The 15,991-nt window shown below is 48.3% G+C and overlaps 1 protein-coding gene across 1 annotated transcript; it reads right to left on the minus strand.

Annotated features, from left to right (window-relative positions):
* Positions 1-31: 31 nt before the first annotated feature.
* Positions 32-11,657, minus strand: ADCK2 (aarF domain containing kinase 2). Its single transcript, XM_074168729.1, has 8 exons — positions 10,740-11,657; positions 9,858-10,004; positions 8,191-8,319; positions 7,475-7,570; positions 4,689-4,940; positions 3,082-3,210; positions 2,431-2,484; positions 32-1,146 (listed from the first exon to the last, which is right to left on the minus strand). Exons 1-8 carry the CDS (start codon positions 11,655-11,657, stop codon positions 1,003-1,005), a joined length of 1,869 nt encoding a protein of 622 aa, XP_074024830.1. The 3' UTR covers positions 32-1,002.
* Between the last annotated feature and the right edge of the window lie 4,334 nt (positions 11,658-15,991).

Here is a 15,991-nt window from a genome sequence, read left to right on the forward strand (position 1 = left end):
ATTAAAATAACTGACGGTAAAAGCCATGCATGATCTAAAGCATTTGCTGGCTTTATTTAATTTTAAACATTCACAATGTATTTTCCATCCATTAGGAAAATGCTTGGACTCTTTGTTTTACAAACTACTGGAAACAAAACCCAAGCATTTGCATATTAGTTAAGGTTTTGAGTTGACGAGAGTGAGACTAGGTGGTAGGAAGGAAACACGCAGAGAAAAAAAAAAGATAACTTTTTTTAAGGTTCAAAAAAACCCAAAGATAAACTAGTACAAATATTCTCAAAAGTTGTTTTTATTATGGATTTAGCTTTTCTGCCTAGGCAAATATTTTCTTTTGCTGTTTGTAATCCAAACTCCTGTAGTATTGTGCTAGAGTATGGAAGTTTGAAAAATCAGGTTGACTCGTCTGTTTTTATCACCCAAAATGACTAAGAACAGACCATTCCACGCAGGATCTTGGGACACTTCTACAATAAAAGCAGAAGTTAAAAGTAGAAAAGACAAGAAGATTTATTGGCTTTTTTCAGCATGAATTAGTTGCTTAAGTGGTGTTAGAACATCATTTCTCATACCACAGTGACAGGTAAGTCAGTAAATTAACTTTAAATATTTACCCTGATATATTTCAAAACAGACTTGATCAATGAACATCTTTTAAAAGACTTTTAGACAAGTAAGACTGTTTTTCTCATCAGGCTGCAATGATCTTGTGCACCTAAACTACATGATATGTCAGTTTAAAAGCCGCCAGAGCACGTTAGCTCTTAGAACAGTGTAATGAGTCAGAATTCTCCAACTGTGCAAAGTCTTCCTGGTTTCTGGAACAAACCTCCTAATCATCCCATGCCTGGTGCTTGGCTGAAATGACTGAAGGCAACATTCATGGAGAGTAACCACTGCATGGAACTTGCCTGAGATACATGTGACTTCCCACCTTCAGCTTGTCAGCTCGCAGATGGCATAGGTAACCCTGCACAGCGAGAGGGCAGCAGCCACAAGAGTCTATTCAAGGATGGAAGCTGCAGTTTTAATGAGCAGTGGTTTAGCTGCCTCTAGGATGTCCAGTTCGGGGTCCAGTGAACGACCAAGACCTTCCAGAACCATGATGGCAAAGATGATGGAAGCAAAATTGCTCTCGAGCTTCACCTAGAACAACAAGTGACTGAATCAACTCAATGGACCTCTTTTTTTTTTTTTTTTTGAGCCCATTCCAGAGAGGTACCAGCTCTAGCTAAGCTGAGAGGGAAGGGAAGAAGCTGGGGAGAGCATATACACATCTGAAACCATACTGCAACTCCATCACTTGAGTTTCAGAACACACTGAAATCCAGCAGCAGACCCAGAAATAAGGCAACAGTTTCAGGGTAAGTGCCCCAAGGGAACCCAAGAGTTTGTTGTTTTTCAGTTCCAAGATGGGGAATGGGATTTATTTTTTTTCCTTCCATATTGGAATAGCAGGAGCTTAGAAGTGCTCACTATTGCTAGTGTAGTTTTAAGTTGCAATAGTATCCAATGTCCTTGAACGCATGCACTTGTGTAAGGGGGAACACACTTTCTAAATGGCCACGAAAGACCCCCACAGATCACAGAGGAAATGATCCCCTGTTCTGCATGTGAAGAAACTACTCCCCAGTTCCCAACCAGGCACGAGGATTGTTTCAAGGCATACCAGGGCATTAAGAATTCATGAAGTTGGGAGGACTTGCTTTGTAAGGGCCTAAATTACATTTCATGTTATTAGAAGCCCGTTTAATGAGGCTTAATGAGAAAAACCTCTAGCTAAGGAATGTTTAGGGGGACCCTTTGCAGGCTGGGCAGCCCGGTGGCTGACAACTTTCTCATCTCCTTTAGTTCAGGCCACCACAGATCTGTTGATTTCCAAAGTTGTTTGCAACAGTGGAAAGTTGTCCCCCAAAATACTATCAGTTATAAGAAGGAATCTCTGTTCTGTGAGCAACTCCTCATTTTTGAGGACTCTGACAAAGCAGTAAAGTGGCCTAGTGCTGTTACATAGCCATGTATTAAGAAAGAGGTCCAGGGACAAAAGCATGCAATGAGACACAAGGGGAACACAGATTTCATTTTCTGCTTCTAAGGGATTATAAAAAAAAAAGATAGAGAAAAAACTATGTGTTACAGCAACATTCATTTTAGTAAATAAATAAAAATTCCTTTTAGTAAAGAATATGAACCATTAAATGGAGTATTAAGACAAAACTCAACAAAACAGAAATTAGTCTTGGTAGGGTGCGTATCAAGGCCTGAGAAACAGTATGCTTGCAGCACCTGGATACATTCCTGCAGTCCCCTCCTAGCAGCTCATTTCAGAAGTCAGTGTCCCCCTCCTTGTCAGCCCTCCATGTCCCCCGGTAGTTCTCCCTCCCAAAATGAACTTCCAGCTACTGAAGGCAGACAGTGACAGGACCTCACCTTATGGGTCATCAATAGTTTAAAGACATTCGAGAGGAGATTTGCCACCTGAAGCTGGAATACAAAAGAAGTTAACAACTGATCAAAAAAACTGTGGTCAAGAAGACTGAGCCATGTGAGCGACAGGCAGGATTCTTCTCAGCGTTTGTTAGCATTTGGTTCTGGTGGTGGGACAAGATTATTGGGCTGAAAACAGCCAACATCAAGGTATGGTCCCCCCAACTCTATCCAGGATAAGGAGTTCAGCTGTGACCCATGGTTCTGCTTCCCTGCCAGCCCAGGAAGACTGAGAATGTCTGACCTTACAGCAGTACACAACATGCACTAATTTGCTCAATAGCACCATACTACACCCTCTGAAGTGCCAGGCTGGCCTTGGCTAACAGGATGCAAGTTGTAACATCAGGTTCAGCAACTCCTCACAACAAGAAACTCCCCAAAAAGCCCCACAACCAAACACATGGTTTCTTAATTGGAAGGAAATGTGAAAGGATTTTATGGACTTTTGCTGCACCTGAGAGACTAAAAGTGCCCATTACTGGCTGGTGGTGTGGATGAGATCAGAGCTGGCCTTTCCACATGGATCATTCTGAAAGCCAGTTTGCACTGAATTACAGGCAAGTGAGGGTGGGACATTGTTTGAGCACTTGCCTTTCCTAGGGCAATGGTGTTCCCCCGGACCTTGGTCACAAGTTCCGCCATCTCAGCTTTGAATCGCTCGATGTCCTGGCACTGGTTAGCACGGGCGTGATGAAGGATCAGTTCTGCCACTCTCTCCCCCTGTGAAACAAGTTGAAAAGGAGAATCAGAACTTGATCTCTGGTGGCAGCAGGCCTACAGGGAGCTGTACATCATTGTCCCTGGAAGGCCTCTGCTGCTCCTCCTCACTGGAGAAGGCATACTGTAGGGAGAACTCCCAGGGCCACGTTTTCCCGTTCCAGTAATGGAGACCCAACAAATGAACAGAAGCAGGTGCAGAAAGAGCAGAACTGGTCCAAAAGTCTTAGCTGGTATTTGGCAAAACCCTGCTTATTTTTCTTGCAGGCCTTGTAGGGTAGAGCACAACAAAGACATCTCTCAGAGAGGAGAAGTTTCAGGGGGAAAAATAAAACCCACAGGACTGGCATGTAACCTCCCTTAAGGGCTAAGTCCAACCTTCCATTTGCAAGCTGCAGGGGAAGAGAAAGATGATTGATTCTACACTACAAGATACTTGGTGAGAATTGGGAGGGGTGCCATACCCAAGCTTCACTTGTGAAAGCCTTTATAGCTTTTCTTGGAAGACACGTCTGACAGCAGTGTACAGAAACAGAGGCCACAGGTTTGGCAATAAGACTTGCTGTGTAAGTTTTTCACCTGTAGATCATGGTGATGATCTTCACCCAGCCTGAGCCATGAAGGACTTGCAATCAAATGTTTATCCTTCTTGCTTGGTAGCTGAGAAGTAAGTTTGGCAGCACAGGACGGGCACCTGAATACAAAGTTTAGCACTGACTTCTCAGTATGCTCTGCAGATTAAACTAACCAAGTTAAAATGTATCCCTCCTGAGATATGCTCAGGAGGTGAGCCATCCAACCCACAGCTGAGAAACAGCAACATGCAAGTATGAGCGCAGATACTTGTTCTTGAAATGAACAGGAGACATCAGCACTGGATTCTTCAGTCCATCTGAGAGTGTGTTTTAAGTAAGTGGGAAGGAGGATAGAGTAGTTCCCCTTATACAGAGGAACCTGGCAGAGGTCAGACCCACCCCAACCCATTTTGCTTCCTCTTCTCTGCAGACACTGACACAACAGCAAAATAGAGGATGGCATACGGGCTTTCCAGCAGCAAGGCTGCAGAAGGGAACACGTGTGGAAGACCAAGATGTTAATGCATTCCCTCCTCTTCTGTAGCAAAACCTGGCAGATTCTGCAACAGTGTCAAACACAGGTGGCTCCCAGGTAGTCCTAAATTCCATCAGAAGAACTTCTAACCAGGGATTGGCAGCCACTGCTTCCCATTTAACACCTTCTGTTTCTTGGGCCACTGAAATCACTCCACTCCGGCAGCCTCTTTGCTGTAGCTGAACATCTTATCCCTGAACATCCAGACACCAGCTGTGTCTGGTACAGCTTCCACGCTAGCAAGTCCCCTCTCCCCAGTTAGGGAGGGTTGTAAGGGGAAATAGAGAAAAAACCATCACTTTGGCCATCAGACTCTCCAGCTGCCTCTCTTCCCCACCCTTAGCTCCCCAGCCCCATGACAGAGGCCTCACCTGCCCCTGGACCACAGCTGTGAAAACCGCCCGGAAGTTCTGCATGTCAGCTCTCTGCAGCTCTGCCACGATCCCTGCGTCCAGCAGCACCAGGCAGAGCCGCCTGAGGGGTGGCTGCACTTCCACCACAAGCGTGTCACACAGGTCCACGATGGCTGTCTGCTCCTTGCAGCTGGTGCTGATGTGGGCTGTGCCTTGAACCAGGATGTTCCCAGGGTGTAGATCAGCATGGACAAAGTTGTCAACAAAGACCTAGAGGACACGCAAGTCTTAGAGCAGCTCGTTCCAAGCAAATCTGCCGACACCAAAACCCCAAGGCAAACAGCAGAGGTTTGTTACTGGTCTGTTTGCTGTCATTACTAATGTGCATCACCCTAGGCAGCAACACAGCAAATAGCTTCTGCTGGAGACCAGCTGTGCTGAAGTGGCATGGGTGCTACTCACTCTAGCCAGCAGAGTGAAGCAGAGTCAGCAGAGCTGTGTGAAGCAATCCCATGTTTCATAGAGTTCATTTAAGACAACCTGAAGTCCCCACATGGAACAGTAGTACTCTCTGGCAATTAACCCTAAACTGGGGGCGCACTGGTGGGCCCTGGTAAAGAGTAATGCAGTAAGAACAAGTCATATGAGGAGAGGCTGAGGGAACTAGGTATGTTTAGTTTGGAGGAGGCTGAGGGGAGATCTCATTGCCCTCTACAACTACCTGAAAGGAGGTTTTAGAGAAGTGGGTGTTGGCCTCTTCTCCCAAGTGAATAATGACAGGACCAGAGGAAATGGTATGAAGTTGCAGCAGGGGAGGTTTAGATTAGATATTAGAATGAATTACTTTACTGAGAGGGTGATCAGGACTGGAACAGCCTGCCCAGGGAGGTGGTGGAGTTGCCATCCCTGGAGGTATTTAAGAAACGCGTAGACGTGGTACTTCAGGGCATGCTCTAGTGCCCGAGATTGTTGGGTTGGGTGTTTTGGTTGGTGTTGTGTTGGTGGTGTGGTTTTTTTGTTTGTTTGTTTTTGTTGTTGTTTTGGGGTTTTTTTTGTGTATGGTTGGACTCAAAGGTCCCTTCCAACCATGAAGATTCTGTGAAGAATAGGCCATTTGCCATTCAGTACCATGGGTTATAGTAATGGCTTAGGTTTATCTAGGCTGGGACATCAACCCACATTACAACTATATTGAAAAGCAAGGAAAACAAGTTAAGAGAAAAGGAAACAATTGTATGTAGCACTTCTCTGCCTCTGCTAGGAGTTAGCAACAGAAAGGACCAGCAAGAGGGCAAGCACAGGACAGTATTTCCCCACTAACCCTTCTGGCCACCTGGGACTGCAGGACTTCCTGCCCCAAGGAGGTTACTTTGTATTTCATGGATTTCTCCTACAAATTTGTGCAATTGCCACATAAAAAAATTAGAGCTGTGTGGAAAAAAAAAGGGATTTTTAGGCATTGCCTGAAAAAATTACCCGATATTTTTATGTTCTCTTTTGAGAAACCAAACACAGTAGATCCATATTTGCACTCATGCACTCATGACTGCATATATCTTTGTCATAAGCTACTCATTTCTCTGCTTTCCAGAGTTAAGAGTCTAAACTATTTCACCATTCTGGTATGGGTATGGAAGCTATTCCACACCAGTAATCATCCCGGCTACCTTCCTTTGCACCTCTTCTAGTTCTGTTACAGCCTTTGAAACAGAGGGTCCTAGACAGCGAGGGACTAGAACTGCACAGAGTACCAAAGAAACAGGTATTGGTTTTACTTACAGCCATAATGTTGTTTCTTTGCTCTTTAATTCTTTTCTACTCCTAAAATTTGGGCTTTTTGCTTTGCTCCTAACCATTGAATCCAATGTTAGCATAAAACTACTCTAGTTCCACCATTGTTTTTCTGAGTGGTAGAAGGTATTTCAGAGTCTGTCATATTACACGGAGTCAAAACTGCAGGCCTTGCCACCACCCTAACATGGTGTTGCAGTTATCAACTGAATTGCATCTAACACTTACTGCCCACGCACTCATTACTGTGAGGTTCTTTTGCAACTCTTCCCTGCTAGTTCTCACAGCTCCTCACAAGCCAGTTGTGTCACTTCTCAACACTCTTTTCCAGATAATTTGTGATCATTGCACCCACAAAAGAACTAGATGCCCAGAAGCTGATTCATTAAGCTGAATCTGGCCAGGTTTGTTTTCTTTACTCTGTATTTAATTCTTCCTTTAAAAAAAAAGCAGTTTTGGAGGAGAGGTCAATAAATGAAGAAACTAGCTAGCTGCATTCCCTATGAGTCACATCCACAGTCTCTGCAGAGGGCATGATATTTGCTAATTACATTGCACTTTATAGCACTTGAGCAATATGTGAATATTCACTAAATGGATTAGTAGGTTTCTGAAGCAATACACTGATCAATTTGCATGGGAGGACCCTACTTTGTGTAAACAGATCACCCTTCTGCAGTGGAAGAGGCTCCATGTCAGAGTCTATAGCAGTGGTGTATCTAGCCAGGCTTTACTCAGGCCTTGTGTTACGTTGCACGTGAAGTACAGACCCTCCCTCTGCCAGCTGAGGAGCTGCACAGTGGCCTAGCAGCCCAAGTCCTGGGTTACTGCAGATACCTGGCATCCACAGGCTGGTTCCAAAAGGCACAGCTGTATCTTTGAGTCCATGGGGAGTAGGGTAGGAGACATGGGAAGCAAACAGGTTCTCTCTTTAGCCATATTGTCTTATTACCCCAACTGAATAGCTTCTGCAGGAAAACCACCTTCACTTCCAGCCTCAGCCAAGTGCCTACCATTTTTAGCAGCATGTCCATGCCCATCTTTGCAAGTCTCTGCCTCAGCTCTGTAGCAATCTCTGCATGCAGGTAGTGCGAAATAGGCTCACTCTCCTGAAATAAAGATGGAGCTGGAGTCAAACACAGGTACTGAGAGCTCAGGGAAGGCAATGAGAATACCCTAGAAAGGACCTGCTCAGTAGAGACTGTATCTAATGTGATGGAGAACATAAGAGAAACAAGGGTTTTTCCTTTGGAAGGAGGGTGTGATATAGCCTCTGGTAGAAATACTCTTGCCAGGATCACATGCACAAAAAATAAGGCTGAGAGTAGCTTTGGTCTGCAACTCAAACATCCACAAGGGAAGTGAGGCATCAGAAAGTGTCCGTTTGCTAAGCTCCTTGCTTTGACCCAACACAGAGGAGAGTTGAAGCGTGGTGTTGGTTTGCAAAGCACAGGCAAGCACATGGTGGACGGACACACTGCTGGTCTGCTTGGTTTCAGGCCAAGCGTTCGTTTCTATATGGAGTTGCCTGCCACCTGTCTTCTGGGATGCACTGCTTACAAACGAAGAGAGTGGAAGAGACACTGAGGAAGGACACCGACCTCTTTAAGCAATTAAGAGAAAAGCATCTTCCTGCCTCTGGTCACTCCTCAAAAAAACCACCTCCTTGGCATGTTCTCTTAAGGGTCTTCTCACTGCTACCATCACTCCCAGACCCTGCAATTCTTACCTCAAATGTTTCCACTAGAACATCTGTCGTTACCAAAGGCCGAAGGGGAGTTGGAAACTTTACAAAATCGACATCTAGGAAATTTTGTCGGAAGCGTTCCAGATTTCTGGCTTCGTAGCGCAAGTCAATCTCAAGGGAGAAAAAGAAAAAGCATGTTGGAAATTAGATTCAATTAGAATTAGATCTTCAGGATCCTGTAAGAGGATATGACTGTATGGTACAATACTTGATACCAACAAAACTAGTCAGCCAAAATGAAAACAAAATGGTGGTGTTTCTTATATGCTTATAGCTTTCCTGATGGAAGAGTAGAACAGTCTAGGCAATGGATGGTCCACAACCCAGCACGTTCAAAACATGGCTGACTCTTACTATAGGCACGGTGTCTCAAAGAAGACCAGGACTGCATTATTTTCAAGGGTAAGACAGATGCTGAAGCAAAGCTTACTGTCCAAATAGCAAGGCAGGCAGACAGGGTAGAAGAACTGCAGCCCCAGCCTCACTTTGCAGATAGGCAGCCATAGCAGGAAAAATCTTAATGTAACATGTACAAAATAATCCACCATGCAAAGTCCTGACCCTAGCTCTTCAGTGATCCAGTGCCTTGACACAAGGGCATCTCTCCTGCCCACTGTGCTGCTCAAGGAGGCAGGACAACCTTGCCTCACATCCCTCATCGGGCAATGGGAAATATCCCAGGAATACTTCTTGTTCTTTCAAAGAGACATGAAAAGAAATTGCAACAAGCCTATCAGATGCTCTCCTTATACTTGGTCTTCAGCACATCCGCCCAAAGCCTTGCCAGACGAAACTGGTACTAATGACCTCAAGTCACATCTGAATACAGTCAACAGTTTACAACATGGATTTACTGTGTAGATTTTTTTTTTTTCTTACAATAGTAGAAAATAAAGGGCTTTCAAAGAGCTTGTAACAGACTTCAGACTCTGCAATCTAGACACAAAAATGAAATGCACAGATAATGGTTCGTTTTAATAGAAACATAAGCCTAATTAAGCCTGTAGTGGAATCTTCGCAAGTTTGGTAGTAAGGACATCTCAGAACAATGTCTTTAGAAGACAGTGAATCAGGACATGTTTTCAGATCAATTTACAAAGCTTAACTTCACCAATACTATGAGTCTGATGATAATACAATATAGAATGTATTATTAACTTATGTGAAAGTATATTAGTTATGCCAAAATATATACCTCAGTGCTAACAAACATGACCAGCGAGTACAGATTGCAAACATATGTGTAGGATTAAAGAGAAAAAACACATGCCTGAGGACTTGTTTGGAGAGATTCTTTTCTAAGGAGAGATCTCTCACCAGTGGTCGTCTTTCACAATGCTGCAAAAAGGACTGCAACTATGGCTAGCTAGCTGTTCAGGCTGTTCACTAGAAAACGAACTCAAAGTCTAGAAGAGATTTTTAAATCTAATAAATATCTACATTGTTAAATTTTTTAATCACTTTGCTTTTTTACTGTGTGAGCATATAAGCTTTCCTACAGTACATTATGTGACTGATTAGAATAAAGAACAAGTAAGCCTTCATCTAACCCTTTAAAAAGTAGCAGTATGAACAGAGTTAGAGCCAGCCAGTAGCAAAACAAAGGGCAGGTTTTTTTCAGTACATGGGGAGCATGGCATGGCACGCACCTGCTGAATCATAAGCTTCTCAAACTCATCCACAATCTCTGTCAAACTGAGCCACTTGAATCCAGGGAGAAGTCCAATGATGTGGCTACCCATCTTCATGAGAAAGAGATCCATCTGGACTTGGTGGACTAGCCCAGGGTGCAGAACCTGTGTAAGAACGAACAGGGGCAAGATCAACTCTCCAGACGTTGTAAAAAGGACGGTCCATTTCAATCAGCTAAAGTGATGTATTCCAAATAGACAGAAACCAGCCTGTAAAACTGGGAGCCATCAAGGCTTCCCCAGCTAGTCCACAGAAAAATTCACATTTTGCCATGGAATAAGCTGTAAAGAAATACATTATAATCTTCAAATGGAATAGATCTGTGCTGGAGCCTACAGTCTCACCCAGTGCCATTTTCCATTGCTTTTGCACTCCCACCCTCTTTCTGCCATGCAGTACTGACTAGTATTTGGAACAGCTCAAACGTAAGATTTCTTTAAATAAACTTTGCTGGAAAGAACTTATCCATTCCAGATTTCTTCATTTGAGGAGAGAAGGGGTTTCATTTTCTGGAAGGTGAAACCAAACTTAATGCTCATTATTTAAATAAAAACTGGGCCTTTGCAGGCATTTCTGGTATCCGCGTGCCACATCAAAGGTGCCATAGGCAGTAAGTGTACTCAGGCTCTCTGGGCTGGGAAGAGCTGTGACCACCACAAGCCTGGATTGCAGCTGGCTGGAACCAAAGCACTGAGAAAAGACACAGAGGGAGGTAAACATCACTTCTCTTACTCTACCTGGCCCACACCAGCTACTCATCTCTTTGGGAATCAAAATCTGGTTGGCCTTGTCCAGCACCCTCCATTTTCATACATCTACTGGCCAGATGCATGACTTACTTTAATGGCTACAGGTGTGAGATGTCTGGCTGATGAAGGATTTGCATTCAGGAGTGGTTTGGCCATCTGCTCCATAAGGGGTGTCCCACTCAAAGGGCTTCCCCAGGAACAGTCTGCTGGGCTCAGCTCCTCCCTGCTCCTCTCATCCCACATCTTCTTGCTCTTCCTCTTCCTCAGCCACCTGAGGAGGCCTCTAAAGCCTGACACTTCCCATGCTTCAAAAGCAGACTGTAACTCCGAGCGTTGCACTAGCTCCTTGGCCTCGGAGCCAGTGATAGCTGTGAGGTCAGCATAGGCTTTATACACCTGGGCAACGCAGCCCGAGCCAACCGGCTCCTGGCTTTGGAACTTGAGGATCCTTGTCCAGTTCTCACCGAAGGCCTTCCTCAGGAGTTCATCAGTGTGGCCCCATGGGTGCGGGCTCACCTCAACGTGCAGCTTAGAAAACTCATCACAGAAGGCCTCAGAGAAAAGGTCCCTCCGGGTGCTGGCCCACTGGCCCAGCTTGACGCAGGTGGGGCCAGCGGCCTCGGCCGCCCTCCGCAGCAGCCGCAACCACAAGGCTTCCAGGCCAGGCCATAGCCGGCTCAGCGGGTAGAGCAGCAGCAGGGGACCGAAGCGCAGCAGCAACCCGCAGGCCCGCAGACCCAACCGGAACACCAGACCCAAACGCCGGAGCAGCCCCCGGGGCGGCCGCTCTAAGCCGCGCTCCCCTACCCACACCGGCCCCCGCTGTCCCGGCCTCTCCTTCCAACCGGTCCCAGCGGGCACCGCCAAGGCCACCGCGACCCAGCGTCCGGTACGCAGCCCGCCACGCCCCGTGACCGCCCAACCGGCCAGCACACCCCTCGCCCCGGCGGCCCGCCCGAGGAGGGGACGCGGGAGCGGCAACAACCGCACGGCGCCGCCCGCAACCATCTCCCGCCCGCCGCCGTTAACGGCCTCTAACGGCCGCCCGGGGAGGGGGGGGGGAGGAGGCGGGCGGAACCAGCCAATCAGCGTCGGCGAACCATGGCGGCCCGCCCCTTAAAGGCGCAGGAGCGGGAGCCTGGAAGGAAGGTGAGGTGATTCTTTCCGCCTCAAGGATGGCACCTGGGTGCTGTGAGGGCAAGCCCTTGGCCGAGTGGTAGCCTCCTGAGGAGGAGCGTCCCCTCAGGTTTGGGCCATGTTGGAGGAGGATGAGAGGCACCTTCCCTCTTGTCACTGGGTACCTGTGGCCCTGTGGGAGCCCAGTGACAAGAAGGAAGGGACCCACGCTTGGGTGGGGGCCTTTGCGTCTTGGTCCATTTTGACAGTTGTCGTGGTTTCGGCCGAATTTACCAAAACCAGACCGACAGATGGCCCTTCCCCCCCCTTCTCCCCCCCAAAAAGAGGAGAGAAGAGGAGAAAGAGATAAGGAGATTCAGAAGTTTAGGATGAACTAAACTACTTTAATGAAGAAATAATATCAAAATAAAAATAAAGAAGAAAATAATGAAATAGATACAATATATACAAAACCTTATCAAGCTCCCAGGATGACAGTCACATCACGGGCAGGCACTGGGGAAGTCCCAGACTGGACTCAGCGACGGATGGGAACTGGATTCCAGCTCTGGAGTCAGGAACACACGGATCGGGATCAAAGGCAGATGAACAGACAGAGTCCTCTCTGGACGTCGGCCATCGCAGGAAGGGGGCTGACCCTTTGATCCCTCAGCTTTTATACTGAGCATGGGGCAGATGGGATGGAATACCCCTGTTGGTCAGGTTTGGGTCACCTGTCCTGTCCACTCCTCCCCACCGATGTGACCCCTCTACGTTTTTTCCGTTTCCGACCCTCTAAGGGGGCAAATAACGAAATTGGCTGACCTTGGTTGTTATAGCAATAAGTATAAGCAAGGGCCTCCCTGCATACCATTCCTTGGCATGGAGCACAAACGTTGGGCTTATCATTCTGAGAACGAGCAGTTTTCTCCACAATATGCCGTTAATTTCAGAGAGTTAGAAGAGGCCTAGCTGGGATGTAAAGTTACAGAACAGAAAATTGGTTCAGTTTTACTTCAAACCGGGACAACAGTTGAGATGGGCTCTTGCCGTCTTGGTTTTGAGCCCGCCTTGGTTTGGAGCGGTGTGGTGAATCAAGCTACAGGTGATATGTGAGGGGCTGACACATGTGGGAGGAACTTCAGCCATTGCAGGGGCAGCTGCCCCTTCTCTGTTTCCATGATGTGAGAGAAGCTGGTGGTGCTGGTTTTATTTTTAAACAAAAGCCCAGGCTTTCTGGCGGTAGCCTGACTGTGGCAGTTGAAGTGTTGTGATTATTAGTGACTTCCTTAGTGGGGTATTAATGAAACAGTTAGTGCTTTGAGTAATAGAAGTATCTGAAGGCACATGACAGCTGGTAAAAGAAATCAAAATTACGATTCTTCTGAGGTGATGATGGTGTTTCAGTAGAGCTACTGAGTTGTTTCATCTTCCAGGCTCGCTCTGAACCTTGGGCTTTCTGCTCTGACAGCAGCGCTGGGTCTCCTGCTTATTCCCAAGTCAACCAGCAATGTATTAATTTGTAATTGAATGGCTACAGGGGATTGCTCCTTTCCTTTGCACAGGATGTGTGCCTTCTATAAATTGAAACCAATGAACCCACTGCCGAGGATGCAGCTGAGGACGACATTATCCGTCTCTCCCTTTCAGGAGCTTTTGTGTATGTGACCACAACTCATCAAAGACTGTGTTTTAGGGGACAGCTACCTCAAAGGTGATGCAGCACGTTGTGTTGCCGTCACGGCTGCTCAGCGAAGCTACGGTCTTGTGCCGGGAGGCTTTGGGTTGGCAGCTGTGGCCTTTCACACTGGGAATTTGGTTGTTTCCCAGCTTTGAGTGTACATTACTAACTGCGGATTTCAACTCGCAGGAGAAAACCCCTTTCTGAGATTTTTAAATTAAACCAAATGTCTGTAGGAAGAATTAATCCCATTTCCAATCTAGATCCCTCCCTTGCTTTAACGGGTGGCTCGGGTCTGACCAAGCAAATCTCTGTGCCAACAGGATTTCGGCCCCACGCAGGTGAACAGATCAGCCGATGGAAAACCTCTTGTGGGCTTGAGGCTTTCCTGGCCGGCCGCTTTCCCGTGAAAGCCTGTCCCGGAGCTGCTCCCATATGACGACAGACTCCTCCAGCGACGACGGAAAGCTGCTGGGAGTACCCGGTGCCGTTTAGGCCGCAAGTGAGGACTTTTTTACTTTCCCTCGGATATTCCTGTTTGCAGCCAGAAAGGCGACTTGTGCACCACATCTTTTTTTTTTTTTTTTTTTTTTTTTTTTTTTTAATTTCTGGCCCTGCCACCAGCAGGCCCTCCCCATCCGTGTACCCCTTCCCCGCCGGGCACCCCAGCCCCTCCGCCCGGGCCGGCCGCGGCACAGAACGCCGTATTCCCGCCCCACCCCCGGGCGTGAGGGGCGGACGCGGTTGCCGTGGCGGTGGGGCGGGGCGGTGCTCCCGCCGGAGGGCGGCCGGGGCCGGGGCCGGGGCTGGTGCCGGCGGGGGGCGGCGGCAGCGGCGCTGCGCTGCATGGCGCGGCGGGCGGGGAGCCCCCAGCCGCGCGTCCGCACGCCGCCAGCCCGGCGCCGGGCGCCGCCGCCGCTACCGCCATGCCGGGGCACGGCCCCCCACCCCTGCCGCCGCCGAGGAAGGTAAGGGGGCGCGGAGGGGCCCGTGGCGGGGTGGGGGAGAGCGGGCAGAGGGACCGGGAAGCAGCCTCCGCCGCCCGTCGTCTGTCGCGGCGGGGGATCGGTGCTGCTCCAAAAAAATCTCTAGCTCTTTTATTTCCCTTTAGCCCCCAAATTGGCTTTTCTTTCTCCCGTAATGCGTTTGGCTGCAGAGGAGAAAACCGGGGAGCGTGAGCCGAACCCCCTTGAGCCCTGCCGGCCGCTGAGGGTACTCGGCGCTCGCCACCGCTGCTTTCCCGCCGGGACGGGGAGCGCTGCTGCTCCCTCCGTCCCCACCGGCTGCGAGTGAGCCGGGTCGGCTGCCGGAGCGGCTCTCGACCGGGGGCGGGTGGGAGAAGAGCCGTGGGGATGCGGAGAGGTCGTCGGCCCCGCTGCTGAACAGCCGGCCCAAGTGGTTCGGGTGCGATGGGGCGGGGGAGCGGAGGCAGCCCAGCCGCCCACCGTGAGGCCCCTGGGTGGACTCAGCCCTGCCTCGGTCTCCCGCAACAGAGAAGATGAAGAAACGCTGAGTAAATTATCTGGGGAAAGCCCGGGCCCTTACTGGAGCAAACAGCAGAGTCCCCCTCAATTTCAGTAAAACCCAGATTCCCTCTGTGATCGCTGCGCTGCATTTCTCTCTTTTTGCCCTGGATAGCCTGCTTTTCTCTTGCTTTGCCTTCAGCAGGAGGAAACATCTGCATTTGGGTGCAGCCCATAGCTAACAGAGTGGCATTTCTGACTCCCACTTGGGACCCATAAGAGTATTCCCCTGTACTGGGAAAACGCCAGCTTGCCTTCCCACTGTGGTACCTAGGGATGATGAGTGCTGATGCATTAGGCATAGAGTTGGTGGAAGGGGAACAGTGGTTGGGAAGGGCACGAGGAAGAATTTACAGCTGTCTGCTGCCGTGGTCCCAGAGCATCAAATGCAAACTGGAGGGTAAGCTGTGCAAGGTGTATTTGGGATACTTTCAGAGGTTTTGGTTTTGAGTCTCCAAGGAGCCTGGCTGTTGATGGTCGGTGCTGGAAAAGGGATGGTTTAGGGAAGATTGAGGCTTTCTGGCTGCTTAGGGCTGCACTGGAGCCTCACAGGAGCAGGTAGTAAGTGCTAAGCATGGGGTGGTTAATCCTGCTCTTTACAAGACCACAATTTGTTTCCTGGACAGGTCAGCAAGTTGTATGGGAGCTGTTCCTGACCCTGAGGTGTTTCTAACCACCTTTGCTCTTTCCATTTAAGCACGGTTGTTGCTTTTGGAGAGGAGTGTCTCTGGCCTGCAACTCAGAAGGGAGGATAAAGAGAGGGGCAGAGAGATTTCCATAGGGCTTTCATTTGCTACTGAGAGGGGAGCTGCTGGTGTTGGTGGATTAAAAACCTGTTTTCTGTGTTTACTACCACCTTACTGACTGCTCATTCTTGGTGTGTGGTAGCAAAGTTCAATAAAGTGTACTGGCTCTGTTTCTGAACCACCAGAAAGGGAGTTGTTACTGCATCCTGCCAGAGGAAAGGAATGTGTTTCCTCGACCCTTGTGTTGTATTCTGAATTGTTGTAATCGGGGTAGTG

This window comes from Numenius arquata, chromosome 2 (assembly GCF_964106895.1).
Source record: "Numenius arquata chromosome 2, bNumArq3.hap1.1, whole genome shotgun sequence".
Taxonomy (NCBI): Eukaryota; Metazoa; Chordata; class Aves; order Charadriiformes; family Scolopacidae; genus Numenius; species Numenius arquata.

Excerpts from the sequence above, each read along its gene's own strand:
- ADCK2 (XM_074168729.1), bottom strand. The coding sequence starts at position 11,657 with ATGGTTGCGGGCGGCGCCGTGCGGTTGTTGCCGCTCCCGCGTCCCCTC. Across the intron at positions 10,005-10,739 it reads TCACACCTGTAGCCATTAAA|GTTCTGCACCCTGGGCTAGT; the intron begins GTAAGTCATGCA and ends GTTCTTACACAG. Across the intron at positions 8,320-9,857 it reads AGAAGCTTATGATTCAGCAG|ATTGACTTGCGCTACGAAGC; the intron begins GTGCGTGCCATG and ends TTCTCCCTTGAG.